General features: G+C 38.2%; 1 protein-coding gene across 1 annotated transcript in view; it reads right to left on the bottom strand.

The window, feature by feature from the left end:
* The window catches only part of LOC135208300 (uncharacterized), a 213,486-nt gene that overhangs the window by 148,519 nt on the left and 44,552 nt on the right, over nucleotides 1-20,415 (bottom strand). Inside the window, 1 exon segment of the mRNA XM_064240403.1 lies at nucleotides 6,739-6,845. Within this exon segment, the coding sequence (XP_064096473.1) occupies nucleotides 6,739-6,845 (107 nt within the window).

The raw sequence follows: 20,415 nt of genomic DNA, 5'->3' as shown, positions 1-20,415 counted from the left end.
AAACCTCCCGCCCAACTAAAGCAATCCTCGATCTCCTCTTCCACCCACCTCTTTCTCCTCCTCCTCCTCCTCCTACAGGTCTATTCCCCAGACCCATACATATACTACATTCCCACCTTTCACCTTTAAAACGCTGACACCCCTCCCTTCCCCACTTCCCCCCCCACAACCCCTCCGCCGTCAACGCACGAACTGACGCACGCATTTCTTCCTCATACATACATACATTCTCTCTCTCTCTCTCTTCCTTGGATGTATATATATTCTCTCTACTTGCTTTGGCATTGCCGCACTGCTGGTATTCATGGGAGAGAGAGAGAGAATTAGCTGTGGTAATAGGGGCGGGGTTGCTGTTGTTGAGAGAGAGAGAGAGAGAGAGAGAGAGAGAGAGAGAGAGAGAGAGAGAGAGAGGAGGGGGGGTTTCTTCTAGTGGGCAAAGGCCTTAATCATGAATGAAAGTGGAGGACAGAGGAATAGAAGCCTAAAAAGAGTAAGTAGGTCCTCCAGGCGAATAGGCACACACACACACACACTCGGCGAATGAAAATGTATTCAGAATTACTCACTTAGAATCCTGCCTACCTACCTACCTTCCTTCTTTCTCTTTATTTACGACTAGTCACTCGTCGATTCCAACACTCCTGCTGACCTTAATCTTATCCTTTTCGTTAATATCTCATAGCTAACGCCAAGGTCTTATCTCTCTAGAGACCTTGGCGAACACGATGATCATTTTCCTTCATTTTTGTCGTGTAAGGTCACTCACTCACTGGCTACCGGAAATATCATTATTTCTGGACCGCATTTGAACCCGATGCCGTCAGCAGCTGACAACTCAAATTTGTGAGAAGTTTCAATGATCAGTTTTGTTAAATTTCTTGTTTATGGGAAGGGGGGGGGGGGAGGAAGGGGAGCAAAGAGGCTAAACCTACACTGAATATCCCCCTTTCTTCCTATACTGAGACCCCGTAGGCGAGTAGTGCCATCAGTACACCTCATACGGTGCACTGTAGGCATTACTTAAGATTCTTTGCTGAAGCCCTGCAACCCCTTTCGTTCCTTTTACTGTACCTCCTTTCGTATTCTCTTTCTTCCATGTTACTGTCGACCCCCTCTCCTAACAATTGCTTCATAGTGCAACTGCTTGGAAGTTTTCCTCCTGTTACACCTTTCAAACCTACTGTCGTTTCCATTTCAGCCATGAATGGCCCTCATAGGTCCCAGTGCTTGGTCTTTGGCATCAATTCCATATTCAATTCGATTCAGTTCCTGTCCTGAGACGCCCACGATTGCATTAATTCTCGCGCCAGGTATTCATTCACTTGTACCTTCAAGACTTCGGACCCATTTTTAAGTACAATCATAACTGGAAGACAGTACCTTTTTTTTGGGATGTTTGTCTTAATGGTACCCTCCGCCACCCCGAGAGAGAGAGAGACCTCGGGCGCACTTCGAAGCCATTCCAGACACCTCATTAAACAAAGCCCCCGATCTCGTTAGCCGCGTCATTTGTCAAGCTTCTTAGGACGTAATCAACTTTTTTTTTCCTCCTCTTGGTACCTCAGTGACGATCCAATGCCGTAATGCCGCTTGCATCGGGTAGAAAAAGGCAAGATGCAAGCTTTGATAACTCTGGTGTTTATCTTATTCTATCTCACTACTTTTCTAGACAAGAGTATTAACCTTGCTTCTGTAATTCCCAGACCATCCAAGATTGGAAGATGCAAAATATACCAGAAGATGCATTAGCGATTCTCTTGTAGACATTCGAGATGCCCCACACTAAGGGACCTGCATGGGCAACCCGAACGAGCTATATGTAAGGTAAGTAAGCGAATACCACAGGAAAATGATAGAAGTCCAAGCGCTTTCGTCTTTACTAAGACATTGTCAAGGAGCTAATGAAATACAATTGGAGAAAAAGGTCTCAGGTACACAACAAGATCAAGAATACCAGATGGTTAATTGTCAAAAGGGTAAAAATTCTGTAAGGTAAGGTAAGGCCTTCTACAAAGAACAGGACCCAATTAGGTGGGGGGGGGGGGGGGGGGCCGGGGGGGGGGGGGGGGGGGGGGGGGGGGGGGGGGGGGGGTTGTGTAGGCATCACTCAAGGTTCTTTTGCAGCGTCCCTTCGGCCCCTAGCTGCAGCCCATTTCTTTTACTGTACCCCCTTTCATATTCATTCTTCCATCTTACTTTCCAGCCTCTCATAACAATTGATTCATAATGTACCTACCAGGTTTTCCCCCTTCTTACACCTTTATAGCCTTTTCCGTTTGAGCGCTGAATGACCTTACAAAGTATTGAATGACCTTGCAAAGTATATTTTACTTTTACCAGACCACTGAGCTGATTAACAGCTCTCCTAGGGTTTGAATGACGACCTCACAGGTCTCAGCGTTTGACCTTTGGCCTAAATTCTAGATTCTATTCTGTTCTGTACAGACAAGACAGCTATTACAGACCTCTGACCCTGCCTCTCTAGTGCACAGGAAGACTTGGATGCATCTGTAGAACCCTTGAAAGAAATTAAGTATATCATCATTTAACCAGACCACTGAGCTGATGAAAAGCTCTCCTAGGGTTGGCCCAAAAGGATCAGATATTTTCACGTGGCTAAGGACCTCCTACAGCTTATTGTGGGATCCGAACTACATTACATCGAGAAATGAATTTCTAATCACCAGAAATACATTCCTTTGATTCCAGGTTGGCAGAGCGGGGGATAATCGAACGCGCGACTAGCGAATCGGTAGGCGAGCATGTACACCGCTCGTCCAACTACCTTCGAAAAGAAACCAGTATTGCAAAGACGGACACAAATCGGTTAAAAATTAAGTTAGGGCTGTGACACAAGAAGTACTTTTAGGGAACATGACTGGCTATTTTCATCCAGTTTACCTTCATGAACCCCGTGTGAAGATTTAAATCACTACCTGAACCACGTGTGAAGATTTAAATCACGAGTGATATCCTAAGCCTAAGCGAAGTGCAAGTCAGACTCCCGAACCCTTCTTAATTTGTTTGGACAGGTTGATTACAACTTCTTTAACTCCCTCCCCACCCCCACCCCTTCCTTTCCGCTGGACAAACAACGCCCCCTCAGCAGTCCAAACTGCGATAAGGCTCATCTCTGCTTTCTCTCAAAACAGGTCGTATTTGTGTATTTGCCCACCTGAACGTTTGATATCTCATAACGCTCAACGTCAACGTGTTCGTATAGCTTAAAACTATACATAGTATACACATATAGATACACTGTGATCATTTTCTAATCATATAAACATTTTACGCCCCCTTACACTGCATCAAAGGTCCAGTAGGTCTGGAAGGTGAGCGGAAATAAATGACAAAAAAATTTCGAATAAGGGAAGGAAAGTAATCTCTTACAAAATAAAAAAAAAGGAAAAACAAGCGAGAGATGATACATATACATATGCTGTATTCATTTTCTAATCATATACATTTCACGATGTCCCCTGACACTACATCAATGGGTCCAGTATGTCTGGATATTGGGCGGAATTTATGACGAAAAAATATTTGACATAAAAAATACGAAGTTAAAGTAATCTCTAAGGTTCAGTATGTCTGGATATTGAGCGAAATTTTTGACAAAAAATATCTGACGAAAAAAAATTATTAAAAATAAAAATAAAATAAAAAACAAAGGTAAATAATCTCCAAGGTCCAGTATGTCTGGAAATTGAGCTAAATTTTTTTTACAAAAAAATATCTGACACCCACACACAACACACACACACAAGTTAAAGTAATCTCTTACAAACTGAAAAAGGGAAAACAGACCAGAGATTTTCGAGAGCTACAAAGCCCTCCTGACAGCAAACTCAAAAGAGGGAACAACGCCGGCAGAAATGAATCAGTTAACTCCACAGAGTTTTCAAAATCTGCCATTGTGCGCCGGTGGTGTTTCAACATTCAACCATCCGTTGCAAAATGAGGCTGTCTATTGTTACAGGCTTTTAAAAGGCTTTAGAAAAATTGATCTGGCTGAAGACCTTGCTCAAGAACAATACTAGAGCACAAACAGCCCGGTCGTAACAAAGTAACAAACGGACAAACGGCTTCTTGTTCAGGAAGACTGGAATGATTAACTTTCTAATGGGAGAGCAATATCAGAGAACGGACGAATCGTCTGTCGGTAAACCATTACCCACAGAGAAAAAAAAATTTACGTTGATTTTTTTGTTTGCAGAGAGAGAGAGAGAGTCTCTCTCTCCCTACCCGTCAAAACTTCTACTACATCAAATATTTACAGACGGAGAGAGAGAGAGAGAGAGAGAGAGAGAGAGAGAGAGAGAAAACAAATACTAACGAACGGCCCCATACGAAGACGACGGTCGAGTGTCTCCAATTTTCCAAATGAGAGAGCCAGATGAAACACTATGAAATGGCAGGTGAGAAGGACCCTGCCCCCTCCCCCCCGGGAGAGGGGGTTGAGGCACTGTTCCACACACTGAGACCTTTATCTCACACGACAACAGCTGTGGAAAAGAATACCTCTCCTTTTTCCTTTGTCCTCAAGAGATGATGATGCTCTTCCTAGGCACCTTCAAGAAGAAGAAGAAGGAGAGAGAGAGAGAGAGAGAGAGAGAGAGAGAGAGAGAGAGAGAGAGAGAGAGAGAGCTAATTACTGTTATGTGTCTACCTATCTCAGCGGGAAAAGGGTACAAAAAGGCCAGCATCAATACATATGGTTTATAACATAAACTCCTTTGCCAACCTCTATTGTCAAACTCATTTAATTTGCAATCACTTAAGAAGGATACCAGTCCATTAACACACTCCTCTTGCAGTGAGAGAGGTAATTAAACACCGAACTTATCTTTTAACCACTAAATAAAATACAAGAAACCGCATATAGGCGCAGCAATCCTTGACGACATATCAGAAAGGTACCACCTGGTTAGCCTACGATCTCTTGCATTAAGTATTCATTGACGAATCTCTCGAGTTTTAAGTATTTATTAACTCAGTTAAGTACCCATTTTTCATTTATTTTTTTTTATAATCAAACTTAAATAATCTAACCTGAATTTCACGTTTCACAAATTGAGCGCTTGAATTCAAATCGAAACAAGACGCAGAAACTCATCTGAGTCGACCTGCAGGTAATGAGAGAGAGAGAGAGAGAGAGAGAGAGAGAGAGAGAGAGAGAGAGAGAGAGGGGGGGGGGGGGGGGGGGGGGGGGGGGGGGGGGAATTGCTCATCCTAAGAAAACCACATAATATAATAAACTCTTCACATACACCCACCTTCCCTCCCTCAACCACTCCCCTATCCTCCCACCCGAGACTTCCCAGCCGCCAGGTCACGCTTCCACACACCTCCAAATTTTAGGTGTGACCACTAAGAGCACTTCTTAAAAGCTCCTCTGCTCTCCAGACGAACGAGCCAGCTGCTGCCATTTTCAGAGACGGTTTCGGCTGATGTGCATCGCCATTAACATTCACCAGCGTCACGCGCGTGTGAACATCAGTGTGAATTATGTCACGGGAAGCGAAGGTGGGCGTGGCCTACGTCAACTGTCAAGCCCCGTAAGGGCCGTTAGTACCTGATGCGGTGCAACGTAGGCATTACCTGAGATTCTCTGCTGCAGTGTGCCTTCCTTTGGCCCTTAGCTGCAACCCCTTTCGTTCCTTTTACTGTGCCTCCTTTCATATCCTCTTTCTTCCATCTTACTCCATATGAAGAGGGTTCATCTTTTGAATAATAATAATAATAATAATAATAATAATAATAATAATAATAATAATAATAATAATAATGTTCTAAGAGGTCCACAATAATAAAAAATGTTACGAGTTCGTGTATAATTTAAAAAACCCTTTACAAAGCTTTCGAACCCTTCCCCTGGGTTCATCTTCGGTCCAAAATGTTTGTAAAGCTTTGTAAAGGGTTTTTAAATTATGCACGAACTCTTAACACTTTTTTTATATTATTGTGGGTCTCTTAGAACATTATATATACTCGTGATAGAGTTTTCCCGCAAATAATAATAATAATAATAATAATAATAATAATAATAATAGGACCCCATGCTGTGCACAGACAATATGTACCGTAGGATTCCCGTAAGAACTTCTGTCCCACAACACTTGCCAGACGATGTCCTTCTGGGTTTAAGGACGAAACGTTGCAAGAAGAAAGAAGAAGAAGAAGAAGAGAGAGAGAGAGAGAGAGAGAGAGAGAGAGAGAGAGAGAGAGAGAGAGAGGAGCAGACGCCCCCGAGCAAGAGGAGTCCAGAATGAGTCGATTAGGCTTAAGATCCAATTTGTACTGCATTTCTGTATAATATATCCAATATGCCAAATACCAGGTTTTTTTTTACATGAATCTCCCATTTGGCATTTTAATAGCCAATTTGAGTACGGAAGAAAAGTCAGTAAACACGAAGAATAGAGACGATTCTATACAAAATAAACGCTGATGAAATAGTCATTATTCTCAATAAAAAAAAAAAAAAAATAATAATAATATTTATTATTATTATTATTATCATCCGACGAAAATCCTTGTTTACTCCATACGAACACAAACACCAAACCCGAACAAAACAGCAACCGATTAGTTATATACTCTCCTTACCTTTACTCTGTCCTAGTCAGCCACACTACTGAGGAGGAGGAGGAGGAGGAGGAGGAGGAGGAGGAGGAGGAGGAGGACTCAAGCACAATCGCTCGACAAACACTAAGTTGCAAAATAAAAAAAGGATACGTAAATGCGATGGTGGAGGTATCGGACCCTGAGGTTGTGGTTGATGGCGTCTTCGTTGATGTCCGAAAGGACGGTCATGTCCGGCACGCCGTCCTCCGCCCGGCTCCCTGCGAGGAAGAGAGAGAGAGATAGAGAGATAATTATATAATATATAAAAAAAATAAAAAGATGGTAGTCAGTCAGCCTGAATGATAGGATATTTTGTGCCTGGGGCTGTTATAATTGGGTATATATACATTTTTGGCTACAATTTGACCGATCAATCCATAAAGAGCATACACTATATGTATATACAATATATTCACACACACACACACACACACACATCATATATATATATAAACACCCACATCACACACACATCACAACACATATATATATATATATATATATATATATATATATATATATATAATATGAATAATTATCACATCACCCTGATTCTATAGATTATTTGAGCTACAAATGTCCTTTAATATCTAATTCGCTCTACCTCGGAATTAATATATTTTCATATATGTAAACCGAAGGGGAAGTTTTTAAACTGATCGAAATTATTATCAACAAAAAAATTCCCCCTTCGGTTTACATATGTGAAAGTATATTAATTCCGGGGTAGAGCGAATTAGAGATTTTAGAGGACACTTGTAGCTCGAATGATTTATATGAATCACGGTGATGTGATAAATTATTCATCTATATATATAGATATACATATATATATATATATATAATATTATATATATATGATGTATATATATATATATATATATATATATATATATATATATTCAATTGGATTTATGCTTATTAGTGACAAGAGTGTATAGTGACAAAGTGTACAGTTGAAAAAAAAGTAGAAACATCAACACCGCAACCCCCCCCCCACCCCATCCTCTCTCTCTCTCTCTCTCAAATACAAATTCAACTCCACAGCAATATGTGAGGTCTGCAAAGCATCACACCTGATTATTGAGATGATTGACTGCTAATCCCAATGGGGTTCGACACCACAATAAACCATGACAAGAAAACTCTCTCTCTCTCTCTCTCTCTCTCTCTCTCTCTCTCTCTCTCTCTCTCTCTCTCTCTGACGCTAGGACATCCTACGCCCTTCCCCTGTAACACACAACACTAAACCATTTAAAAGAAAAATACGTAAAATTAATGATGTACGATATCCTTCTAGCACCACCCGTTTAAAACTGTATATAATTTCTCTCTCTCTCTCTCTCTCTCTCTCTCTCTCTCTCTCTCTCTCTCTCTCTCTCCAGTATTCATCAGGAACTCAATAAGCTAAATTCTGACCAAATACTCTCTCTCTCACTCTCTCTCTCTCTCTCTCTCTCTCTCTCTCTCTCTCTCCCCCTTGCAAAAAAACGCATTGACCCATTGGGAAAAAAAAATACTTCCGACAGGAAATTTCTCGAAAAACGTCCGAGCAATGTGTCACTGCACAATGGACATCCTCCTGTGAAAAGTCACAATCCCACTGCATTCCACAGCATGAATGAAGGTCATTTTAAGCCTCTCTCTCCTCCACTCGCCTTTCTCATCTTCAAAACAAAGGCACAGCTGACGGTGAGGACTCCCACAATGCACCAGAAAAAGTTGTGAAACGACTTCATCGAGTATGCTATTCATTTTTTTGTTTACTATCGGGTATATATATGGTCGTTATTTGATACGAACCTTTAATGAGAAGCTGTGTTTATTCAGATAAAAAAACGGGGATGATACGAACGTTTACGTAAATGTAAACAAAGCAACGTTTTGCATGAGAGAAATGAGAATCTTTGTTTATTCAAATGAAAAAACGGGGTTGATAAGAACATTTACGTAAATTAAATTAAATTAAAAACCGGGTTTAATGATGCCATTACGAATTAAGTTATGGGGCTACAACATTATAAAAAAATCACTATAAGACAAATTTAATTTTTTTAAACAAACAAGGCAAAGAATTTGCAAAGTGAAAAAAAATATATCACAAAGAGATTAGAAATAAGAATGTTTTCAATTAATTTATCGATATAATTAAATTATATAAATGCTGGAATTACTTTTCAGTAATGCAACTATCATTTTAAATATAAAAAAATAACACAAGACAAAGAATTTGCACTGAAAACAAAATTGACATAGACACAAAAGAGAGAGAGAGAGAGAGAGAGAGGAGAGAGAGAGAGAGAGAGAGAGAGAGAGAGAGTATTCACATGAGCCACTGATACGATAAAACTAGCTTGATCGACATTTATAAAGTGATTCAAATGAGACAAGTATATTTTTAAAGCTAATGAAAAAAAAAAACATGAAAAAAATCGTAAACGAGAGAAGAAATTGTCATGAAAAAATAAAATCACTTGACTCACTATGTCCCAAACTATCTAAATCCACTCAAATCACTCCCCAGTACCAATTGCAAAGCAACATCGAGTCATAATTGCAATATCGACACAGCGCGCAACCAAACAAACAAACACGAACACGCGGACATAGCAGCGACATACATAGCTATCCTTCGCCAAGTAGTACTGTGACAGAGACGCCTTTGTCCGCCACGACGGATGGAATTACTAGCTAAATAAGTGTGTGCCTTTGCGAAACCCATCAACTAATACGGTACACAGTCGTAGGACGCCTTCGAGATATATATATATATATCATATTATATATATTATATATATATATATATATATATATATATATATCCTTACATCCATAGTAGAAAGGCAAGCGAAAAAGGTACTTGGAGCAAGTACTTTCCTGTAGTATATTCTATACAATTATTAAGTGTGAACTTGAAAATGTAGAATATACTACAGGGAATGTACTTGTTCCGAGTCACTGTTTCACTCACCTATCTACTGTGGATTTAAGGATATCCTCAAGTACGTGTTGCTTCGTGCTATATATATATATATATATATATATATATATATCTTATATATATATATATATATATATATATACAGACAACACACACACACACACACACACACACACACACACACACACACACACACACACAACCACATATATATATATATATATATATATATATTTATATATATGGGGATACAATCCACAATGACGTAAAATACTTCTGTGATATTTATAAAATATATTTTTTTTTTTATAAATCTACAAAGTATTTTACATCACTGTGGATTGTATTCACCATTTACTCAGAGGTACGACATAGTCGCCTAGCTTTCTGCTATATATATGTGTGTGTGTGTGTATGAATATATATATATATATAAATATATATATATACATATATATATATATATATATATATATTATATATATATATATATACATATATACATATATATATATATATATATATATATATATATATAATATATATATATATATATATATACACATATTCACACATATATATATATATATATATATATATAATATACACATATACATATATATTATATATATATATATATATAGATATATATATATATAATTACACATATATATATACATATATATATATAAAGAGAGAGAGAGAGAGAGAGAGAAGAGAGAGTATATAACTTTTTTCCTGTGACTTTGTTTTTCTGTGACTTTTATCTGACTTCTCCTGTGCCTTTTTTCCTGCGACTTTTTTCTGTGACTTTTTCATGTGACTTTTTCTGTGACTTTGTTTTCCTGTGACTTTTTCATGACTTTTTTGTGACTTTTTTTTTCTGTGACGTTGTTTTCCTGTGACTTTTTCATGTGACTTTGTTTTCCTGTGACTTTTTCATGTGAATTTTTTCCTGTGACTTTTTCATGTGACTTTATTCTGTGACTTTTTTTCCGTGACTTTTCCTGTGACTTTTTCCCCTGTGACCTTGTTTTACTGTGACTTTGTTTTCCTGAGAATTTTTTCTGTGACTTTTTTTCCTGTAACTGTTTTCCTGTGACTTTGTCTTTCTTGTGACTTTTTTTCCTGTGACTTTTTCCCCGTTACGTTTTTTTGTGACTTCTTTTTCCTATGAACTTTACTTTTCCTTTTTCCTTTGAGTTTACGACCGGCCACCGGTAGCAGCTGGGGAGGATAAAAGGGATATATTCCTACAATTCTCTCCCACTATCATATCTCTAATTGAATTGCATTTTATTTATTTCATTTATTTAGTTATTTATTTTTTACGTATGGCTTTCCCTCCGTGACCCTAGTGATGTAACTACAAATGATTCGCTCAGTTATTTACGGTGCAAACTCCTTCAATGTAGTTTCTCATGTATCCTCTTTTAATGTCTTTTGAGTCTTCGTTAATATTCACGTTTTTCTGTTTGTTTGGTTATTTAAAAAAAAAAAAAAAAAAAAAAAAAAAAAAAAAAAAAAACACCTGACCGTATTGACTGTGGTGAGTTGTAGAGTCGCATTGGTAGACATTGCTGCTTGGACCAGACTTCCAGGGTATGTTGTATTAAGGGATGATGATGTTTTTCCCACGCAGTTGCCTGATCTGAGATCTGAAGGTCACGTGATCTCCGTGTCCGAGTGGTGGTGGGGGGGGGGGGGGGGGGGGGGGGTCGGGGGGGGGGTTGGAAATTGATTGTTTGTGATATCGATGGTGCTTAATGCAGTGTGTGTTCTGGTGGTGCCATTGTTTGTTTGTTTGTATGGTGCTTTTACGTTGCATGGAACCAGTGGTTATTCAAATAACGGGACCAACGGCTTTACGTGACTTCCGAACCACATCAAGAGTGAACTTCTATCACCAGAAATACACATCTCTCACTCCTCAATGGAATGGCCGAGAATCGAACCCGCGACCACCGAGGTGGAACGCCAACACCATACCAACCACGCCACTGAGGCGTTTGGTGGTGCCTTTGACACCTGGTAGGAGGAGAAGCACAATAAACTTTAGTCGAAGGAAGTTCCTAATGAAAATAATTATGCTCTAGCAGGTTTCACTCTCTTCCTATACGTATATATCAAGGTCGAAGGTAGGAAGGAGAGTGAAACCTGTGCTTCTCCTCCTACCAGGTGTCAATGGCACCACCAGAACACACACACTGCATTAAGCACCATCGATATCACAAACAATGAATGTCCAAACCACCACTCACCACCACTCACACTCACACCTCCCCCCCCCCCCCCCCCCCCCCCCCACCTCGGACACGGAGATCACGTGGCCTTCAGATCTCAGATCAGGCAACTGGGTGGAAATAACATCAAAGGAAAACAAAGTCATAGGAAAAAAAATTTATCAGTATAAAAAGTCACAGGGAAAAAGTCACAAGAAAAACAAAGTCACAGGAAAAAAGTCACATGAAAAAAGTCACATGAAAAAAGCCACAGGAAAACAAAGTAACAGGAAAAAAGTCACAGAAAAAAGTCACATGAAAAAAGTCACAGGAAAACAAAGTAACAGAAATAAAAAAGTCACCACAGGTCACAGGAAAACAAAAGTCACAGAAAAAAAAGGCCAAAACAAAAAAGTCACAGGGAAAACAAAAAAAAGTCACAGAAAAAGAAGGACATGAAAAAAAGTCGGCAGGAAAAAGGCCCAGGAAAAACAAAGTCAGGAAAAAAAAGTCACATGAAAAAAAGAGCGGAAAAAGTCGCAGGAAAAAGGCACAGGAAAACAAAGTCACAGAAAAAAAAGTCACATGAAAAAATTAAGCGGAAAAAAAGTCGCAGGAAAAAAAGCACAGAAAACAGAAAACAAAAAAAGTCACAGCAAAAAAAAAGTCACATGAAAAAAAGTAGCACAGAAAAAATAAAAAAGTCGCAGGAAAAAAGGCACAGGAAAACAAAGTCACAGAAAAAAAGTCAACAAAAAAAATCAAAAAAAGGTCAGCAGGGAAAAAAGTCGCAAAGAAAAAGCCCACAGAAACAAAAAAAGTCACAGGAAAAAAAAATCAACAAGGAAAAAATCAGCAGGAAAAAAAGCGCAAAGGAAAAAAGGCGCACCATGAAAACAAAAAAGGTCACAAAAAAAAATCCCACATGGAAAAAAGTTAGCAAAGGACAAAAAAGTTGCAGGAAAAAAACACAGGAAAACAAAAAGAATTCAAAGGAAAAAAAACAACAAAAAAAATTGAAAAAAGCAAAGCAGGAAAAAAGTCGAGAAAAAGCACAGGAAAAACATCACAGGAAAAAAATTCACAAATGGAAAAAAGTAGCACGGAAAAAAAGGGTCAACAGAAAAAAAAGCACAAAGGAAAACAAAAAAGTCCAACAGAAAAAAAAAGGTCAACTATGGAAAAAAGTTGCGCAAAGGAAAAAAGAAGGCCAACAGGAAAAAAGGTCACAGGAAAAAAGTTCACAAAGGAAAAACAAAAAAGGCCACAGGAAATCAAAATGGGTCACAGGAACAAATTCAAAGGAAAAAAGGTCGCAAAAAATTGAAAAAGGGTCACAGGAAAAAAATCAAAGAAAACAAGTCACAGGAAAAAGGTCAGTAAAAAATTCAAAGGAAAAAAGTCACATGAAAAAGGTCACAGGAAAAAATTCAAAGGAAAAAAGTCACATGAAAAAGGGTCACAGGAAAAAATTCAAAGGAAAAAAGTCACATGAAAAAGGTCACAGGAAAAAAGTCACAGGAAAATAGCCACATGAAAAAAAAGTCACAGGAAAAAAACGTCACATGAAAATAGTCACATGAAAAAATTTCACAGAAAAAGTCACAGGAAAAGTCACATGAAAAAAAGTCACAAGAAAACAAAGTCACGGGAAAACAAACAATCACAGGAAAAAAAGTTCCAGGAAAAGTCATAATTTTGGCTAGGAAAAAATTCACATTAATTTACGGCGGCCGGTAATAAAATCACAGGGAAAAAATTCCCAATATTTCTTGGAATTCCTTTATCTCTATGATATTGACAGTCTTTTGTTTATGTTTATTATACGGTCACCCCAACGGGTTTGTACTTAAATTAAACACGCCTCTGCAAAGGTGGATACATACCTGGGGACGGGGTGGGAGGGGGCACTATCCAGGAAAGATTACTGTAACTTTTTTCCAGTGACTTTTTTCCCTGCGACTTTTTTTCCTAGATTCCTACTACCAACTAAAGTAACTGTTCAGAAATCAAAACTGGCCGTTCGGTTTCTGATACGAACACGCTACGTTGCGAGACCATAAAGAGAGAGAGAGAGAGAGAGAGAGGAGAGAGAGAGAGAGAGAGAGAGAGAGAGATTCAAATGTCATTCCTTCCCCCCACCCCACCCCCCCCCCCCCCCCCCCCCCCCCCACTCAGAATCCCATTACAGGGAGTGGCTCCACAGGGTGTGTTACCCTCCCGGTTCTCAGCAATTGGATTTCACAGGGGGATAGTTTTGCAAGCTCCGTGTGTCCTCTCCTCTCTCTTCTCTCTCTCTCTCTCTCTCGCACTCGTCTCTCTCTCTCTCTCTCTCTCTCTCTCTCTCTCTCTCTCTCTCTCCTGACTCGGCGACACGCACAATACCAGATCTTTCCTATATAAATATATAATATATATACCTATATGAGTGTGCGTCTGAGGACGTATGACAGAACGTGCGCAAGTATATAAAGGGTGTCCATAAAGTTCCAGTACCATTCTGCGCAATAAATACTTGTAGTGGTACTGGGACTTTATGGACACCCTGTATTTCAATTCCATCCCACACAAACAGAGGGTAAATCAACAGTGACGTCACGCGGCTAAGTCTAAAATTGAAAAATTCCCGGTAACAGCGTAACTAAACAATGCTCGGCGAATCTAACCTGTTTACAGAGAAGTCCCCCCTTACAAAGACGTCCTTTAACCCCGTTACAACGGCGTCCTTTAAGGCGATGTTACTAATAATAAATATAGGTATGAGAAGAGATGACCTACTAGATTTCTCTCTCAAGCGTAATGATGACGTTCGGTATCTGCGGCGTATTCCGCACACTTGTTTCTTGTTAATGTTTTTATGATTTCAGCATCCAAATGATTCTCTCTCTCTCTCTCTCTCTCTCTCTCTCTCTCTCTCCTTACCATTACGGAACAATCTATCAAAAAAAACTAATAAATCAAATTCTCTCTCTTTCTTTAGTAGACCAATTACCAAACGCAATAAGTGAAATTCTCTCACTGACGCCATTCTTCTCTTTAAAGGAAAAGTCCAGGCTTCGTGTCTGCTTCCAGAGAGAGAGAGAGAGAGAGAGAGAGAGAGAGAGAGAGAGAATACAGGATTAATTAACATACAGCCTACCTCCGCTCTTTTGAACGGCAATAAAAAAATCTATTAGCCTCCACTGCAAAACGCGTAGTAACCACATTGGAATACTAAGTAGAGGTGTTCGTTTATCAAATATCGCCAAGTGACATCCAGGAAAGCAGCCGAAGGATGTTGCCTTATCGAGAGCTAATGGAAACTCAATTCTTTACGGGACGTCACACACTCCCTCGAGATGGGATGGTATTGAAAATTAAAATATTTTCCATAAATCGCCAAGCCATTTACGTGGGATACAAACTAGATAGAATGTCACGAGGTCGCTATTTTAGGACGCAACCGTAAGGTATATATAAGCGTTTTTCGATACAATAAAGAACTGGGTCACTAATATGCCAAAAAAAAAAAAAATCAAGTTGAACATTTTCCAATACAATGCACAGCCGGGTCGCTATTGCTAACAGGGATTAAACCAGAGCCATATGGCGTGATCCGACCTCCAGCTGCAAGATTTTCCCCTAACGCATAAGTTGTAAACATTATATTCCTAACTTAGAGTAAATTAAAACCTGTTAAAATCTATGGTCACACAGCACGTCGTTTCACCAACGAAAATTAAAGTAAATAACGCTATATTTTGTTAGAAATAATTGTTCTGTACTGTTTAACATGCACGTTATTTATTTTTTTTACATTTTCATTCGCGTATGTAAATCATAAATATCCTGTCTTAAAATTGCTGTATCTTGAACTCAACGCAAAACACCATTTTCAGACCTTTTCAGACCTTTTTAGGCTCTTCCACAGACCTTTCCTGCCCCGTTCCCAACAACAACCACAACAACAAAGCAGTTTGTAGGCTTACTCCCCGAATAAGCGAAAAGAAAAGTACTACAGCCAACCCCCCCCCCCCCCAACAATAAAATGTACAAATGTCGGTCCTTTGCCCCTTGGAATTTCCCATCTACTCCGAACGTTTGGGCAACGCAAAGGGCATCGTTGGAAATACCCCTGACAAAAAGCTTCTAATCCTGGATATAAAAATCGATGAAATCAGGGTGATAATATTATATACTAGGCTTCGGACAATGTCGGTGAAAAATGCTTGATTTAAGTACAAGTTTGCAAATGAAAAATCACGTTTATATTTGAATTTATCTCAAACAGTCAAATACAGACGATCTTTAGAGAGAGATGTGTCATATAATCCACAACCATTCGAATAATAAAATACAAATTATATATATATATATATATATATAATATATATATATATATATATATATGCAGAGGTTGGGGCATAATATATATATACATATATATATATATATATGTGTGTGTGTGTGATGTGTGTGTGCATACAGATAAATCTGTACTTATAATCAAAGTCGTTGTGCATTATTTGAGACACATTTAACTGTTTCCGATAAAGAAAATATAATGTTTCTATTGGCAAACGATTGTAAATATAAATATCCTAAATATCTATCTATCTATCTATCTGCCTATCTATCTATCAATCTGACCTAATATATATATATATATATATATATATATATTATATTTATATATATAATATATATAAGGGGATAAAATCCACAATGATGTAAAATCCTTCTGTAGCTTTATAAAATTTACATTTCACAGTGAACAAGATCACAGCTGATGGCTTGAGAGCTATAAGTGGCAGTACAAGAAAGATATTATTAAAGAGGTACGGCTATGGTACCTACATTATGCATGTATATATATATATATATATATATATATATATATATTACATTATGCATGTATATATATTATAATATTATAATATATCTTATATATATATATATATATATATATATATATCAATAAAACACACCATTCCCCTTCTTTCTCTCCTCTCACCCTCAATTTCCCGGGCGTCTTGATATCAAGAGAGGATATTCCCTGGGACGAAAAAGTCAGCCGTGCGTGTGTGGGGTCTGGAGCCGTATCTCCCAGATAAACAATATATACTGGAGGCCAATTTTAAATTTTTTCTTAAATATTTCACTTATACGTAATGCAATAAATATTATTTAGAGTGCTCTTCTCAACAAATATACAGCACCGTTTCATTCATCATTTGACTTCGACTAAATTAAGAAGGGCAACTTTGTTAAATATTACTGCGGGTTCTAACTGAAGTTCGAGAAATATAATTCTGATCAATGGTAGGTCATTCTAGTGTATATTCTTTTGTGCTTTCATAACCAGCACCAGCTCCGTTTTTATAAGCAAGGTGATTTGTTTCTTTTGACAACTTCCTTAACCTAAATATTACTGCGGGTTTCTAAAATGAAATTCGGAAGAATAAATTCTGATCAATGTTTAGGTCATTTAGTTTTCATAATTCTTTTCGGAGTTCCATTACAGCAACAGCTCCGTTTTTATAAGCAGTGATGTTCATTTTAAGGACAACTTCCTTGAACCTTAAATATTAACTGTAGGTTCTAAAATGAAGTTCGAGAAATATAATTCTGATCAATGTTAGGTCATTCTAGTTTATATATTCTATTCGTACTTTCATAACCAGCACCAACTCCGTTTTTATAAGCCAGTGATGTTCATTTTAAGGACAACTTCCTTAATCTCAATATTACTGCGGGTTCTAAAATGAAGTTCGAGAAATATAATTCGGATCAATAATAATCATTCTAGTTTATATTCTTGTACTTTCTTTACCAGCACCTTTTTTTTTTTTTTTTTTTTTTAAGCCAATGGTGGGTTCATTCCTTTGTCTCCCACTCAGAAAGGACAAGACCCGAGGACAGTTAAGACGCCAGATTTTTTATTTATTTATTTTTTCTTTCACCTCTTCCACGTCGACTTTTCACGTGGAACAAGTACCCAAACGGGCCACTGACTTGAAATTCAAGCTTCCAAAGAATGTCGGGTTCAGCCTCCCACCGCTAAAGAAATCACCCCCCCCCCCCACCCACGCTGATGCAGCGTAACTGATAATGATACAGAGCCAGCAATTTTTCATGCCTTGGGGGAGGCGCGAACTCGAGACATCTGAGCGGCATACCACGACGCTAGCAACCGTACCACAGCTGGTCGCAAAGATTTGTGGATGGGTAAGTCATCCTCTCTTTTGTTTATTGCTTATTTCGTATTACGCGGTATATTATCATCAGTTTTTTTTGGTGTTTTTTTTTTTTTATTTCTTATTCATATTGTCATCCTCTTCACCTCTTCGTTTCCGAATTAATTCTAACAATCCATCCGCTTGTCACTTTTTTTAACTCATTTCACCACAAGGACTCTGAACATTTCTACAAATGCTATATATATAATATATATATATATATATATATTATATATATATATATATAATTATATATATAACACCAAAATATGAGAGAAAGTACTATATTTCCAGAGACAGCTGTCACTCTCACTCTCTCTCTCTCTCTCTTCTCTCTCTCTCTGAAGAAACAAACGGCTGTCTCTGAAATATAGTAGCTACTTTCTTTCTATATTTTAAGGGTTTTTATGAGCTCCATATATATATTTATATATATATATACATATATGAATATATCTACAAATATAACTATTTCTTATTAATATTCTTACTCCACACAATACACCCTATAAAACCTTTTTTAAACTGGGCAGGAATTATGACTTCGCCCAAAGACACCGGAGTGCACTCAAGGGTACATTAGGCCTATAATCCTATCTCCATTTACGTCAGCCCCTTCCGGAGATAGGTACGGGGCGGGGGTGGGGGAGGGGGGAGGGGAACGTGGTGGTGCGTGAGCATCTTCCATAAGATCAAGGGTTATTAAGGTAAAGGTAGCGTAACACTGTGTTTATTTAGTTCGGCATGAACTGGCTACGTATCTATATTATTTAACTTTTGATGTATTTATATTATATCTTTGCTCTGAAGGATTTACTTGCTTTATTCATCTGACATATAAAAAAATAAATGTGGCAACCAATTGTTTATTATAGGGGGACATGTACCTATATAATGTCTTTGCTCTGAAGCGCTTGCTTGCGTTATTGATCTGATGATATATATATATATATATATATATATATATATATATATATATATATATATATATATATATATATATGTGTGTGTGTGTGGTGTGTGTGTGTGTGTGTGTGTGTGTGTGTATAAATGTGGCAACCAAGAGAGAGAGAGAGAGAGAGAGAGAGAGAGAGAGAGAGAGAGGTTAAAAACCATGAACATACTTTCTTATACGTTGTTTTTCAAATAAAAATGATTTCATCTGTAAAGCTGAGAAGATTTGACTGAGCAAGTTACCATCAACAACTTAATTCACAAAGGTACTGTCTCTCTCTCTCTCTCTCTCTCTCTCTCTCTCTCTCTCTCTCTCTCTCTCTCTCTCTCTCTCTCTTTGTGAGCAATTGCCGCAAATCAATACTGGCAAGTGCAACGCTTCAAAGGTACTGCTTCCAGTTCATCCTCTGCGTGAAATACCTTAAAAAATAAGCCTAAACTTGTTTGCATGTAAATGGATTAAGATTTGCTTTCTTTTAAAACTTTTTCGTATTTAGCCCCTGTGGACATGACTTGCAGGAAATTAGTTTGTATGCAATCAGTTTTGCATTGCTATATCTTAATATGGTTTTTATTAATAGTTTTATTATTATTCTCAATAATAATGCTGTCACTACCATTCATATAATTACTATTTTTTTTACTACTACCTAAGCGACTGTGTGGATATTGCCATGTAACATTTTTATCACTTTAAATCACGTATCTAGTTAGTGTGTACATATTTTAATGCCTCTACTTTGTATATTCTATGTATATGGCCTCGTGCTGAAAATATTGTTATTATTATCATCATCATTATTACTAGCAGACATATGTACACAGAAATCATGTATGAAAATTCGTAAAGTAAGACTACGGGCGTAACCAGCCTCGTTTCACGTACTGAACCAGATCCGTTTCAGGGAATCCCTTCTCACCCTCACCCCCTTCGGAGAGGGGGGAGGGGAGGTAGGATGAAACCCCATTATAAACCATCTTAGGGGTCCCCACTGTAACCCTGCCAAGTTTCATGCCCATCGGACCAGCCGTTTGGGCGGGATTGAATGACAGACGAGAACTAGAAACCATTGTAGGAAAAGAAACGAGAATGTTTGTTTGTACAAAATGTCGGCGAATCGAAGACTAAACACACTGAATAAGTCTGCGGTGAAATAACATAAAGGTATTCGGCGCAATCGAGTCTTCTGCACAATCAAGGCCACCGAAAACAAATCTAACGTTCGGTGGTCTCGGTAAAACGCTGTATAAGCCTTGGCCCGTAAACTCTCAGCCGGCCGTGGTGGCCTGTGCTGTTGTGTTGTCAGGATCACGATCTTGGCTAAATCGAACCTTGAATAAAATAAAAACTACAGAAGTTAGAGGGCTGTAATTTGGTATGTTTGATGATTGGAGGGTGGGTGATCAACATGCCAATTTGCAGCACTCTAGCCTCAGTAGTTGTTAAGATCTG

The sequence above is a fragment of the Macrobrachium nipponense genome, chromosome 35 (assembly GCF_015104395.2).
Source record: "Macrobrachium nipponense isolate FS-2020 chromosome 35, ASM1510439v2, whole genome shotgun sequence".
Taxonomy (NCBI): Eukaryota; Metazoa; Arthropoda; class Malacostraca; order Decapoda; family Palaemonidae; genus Macrobrachium; species Macrobrachium nipponense.
This window is presented reverse-complemented; position numbering and strand designations above follow the sequence as displayed.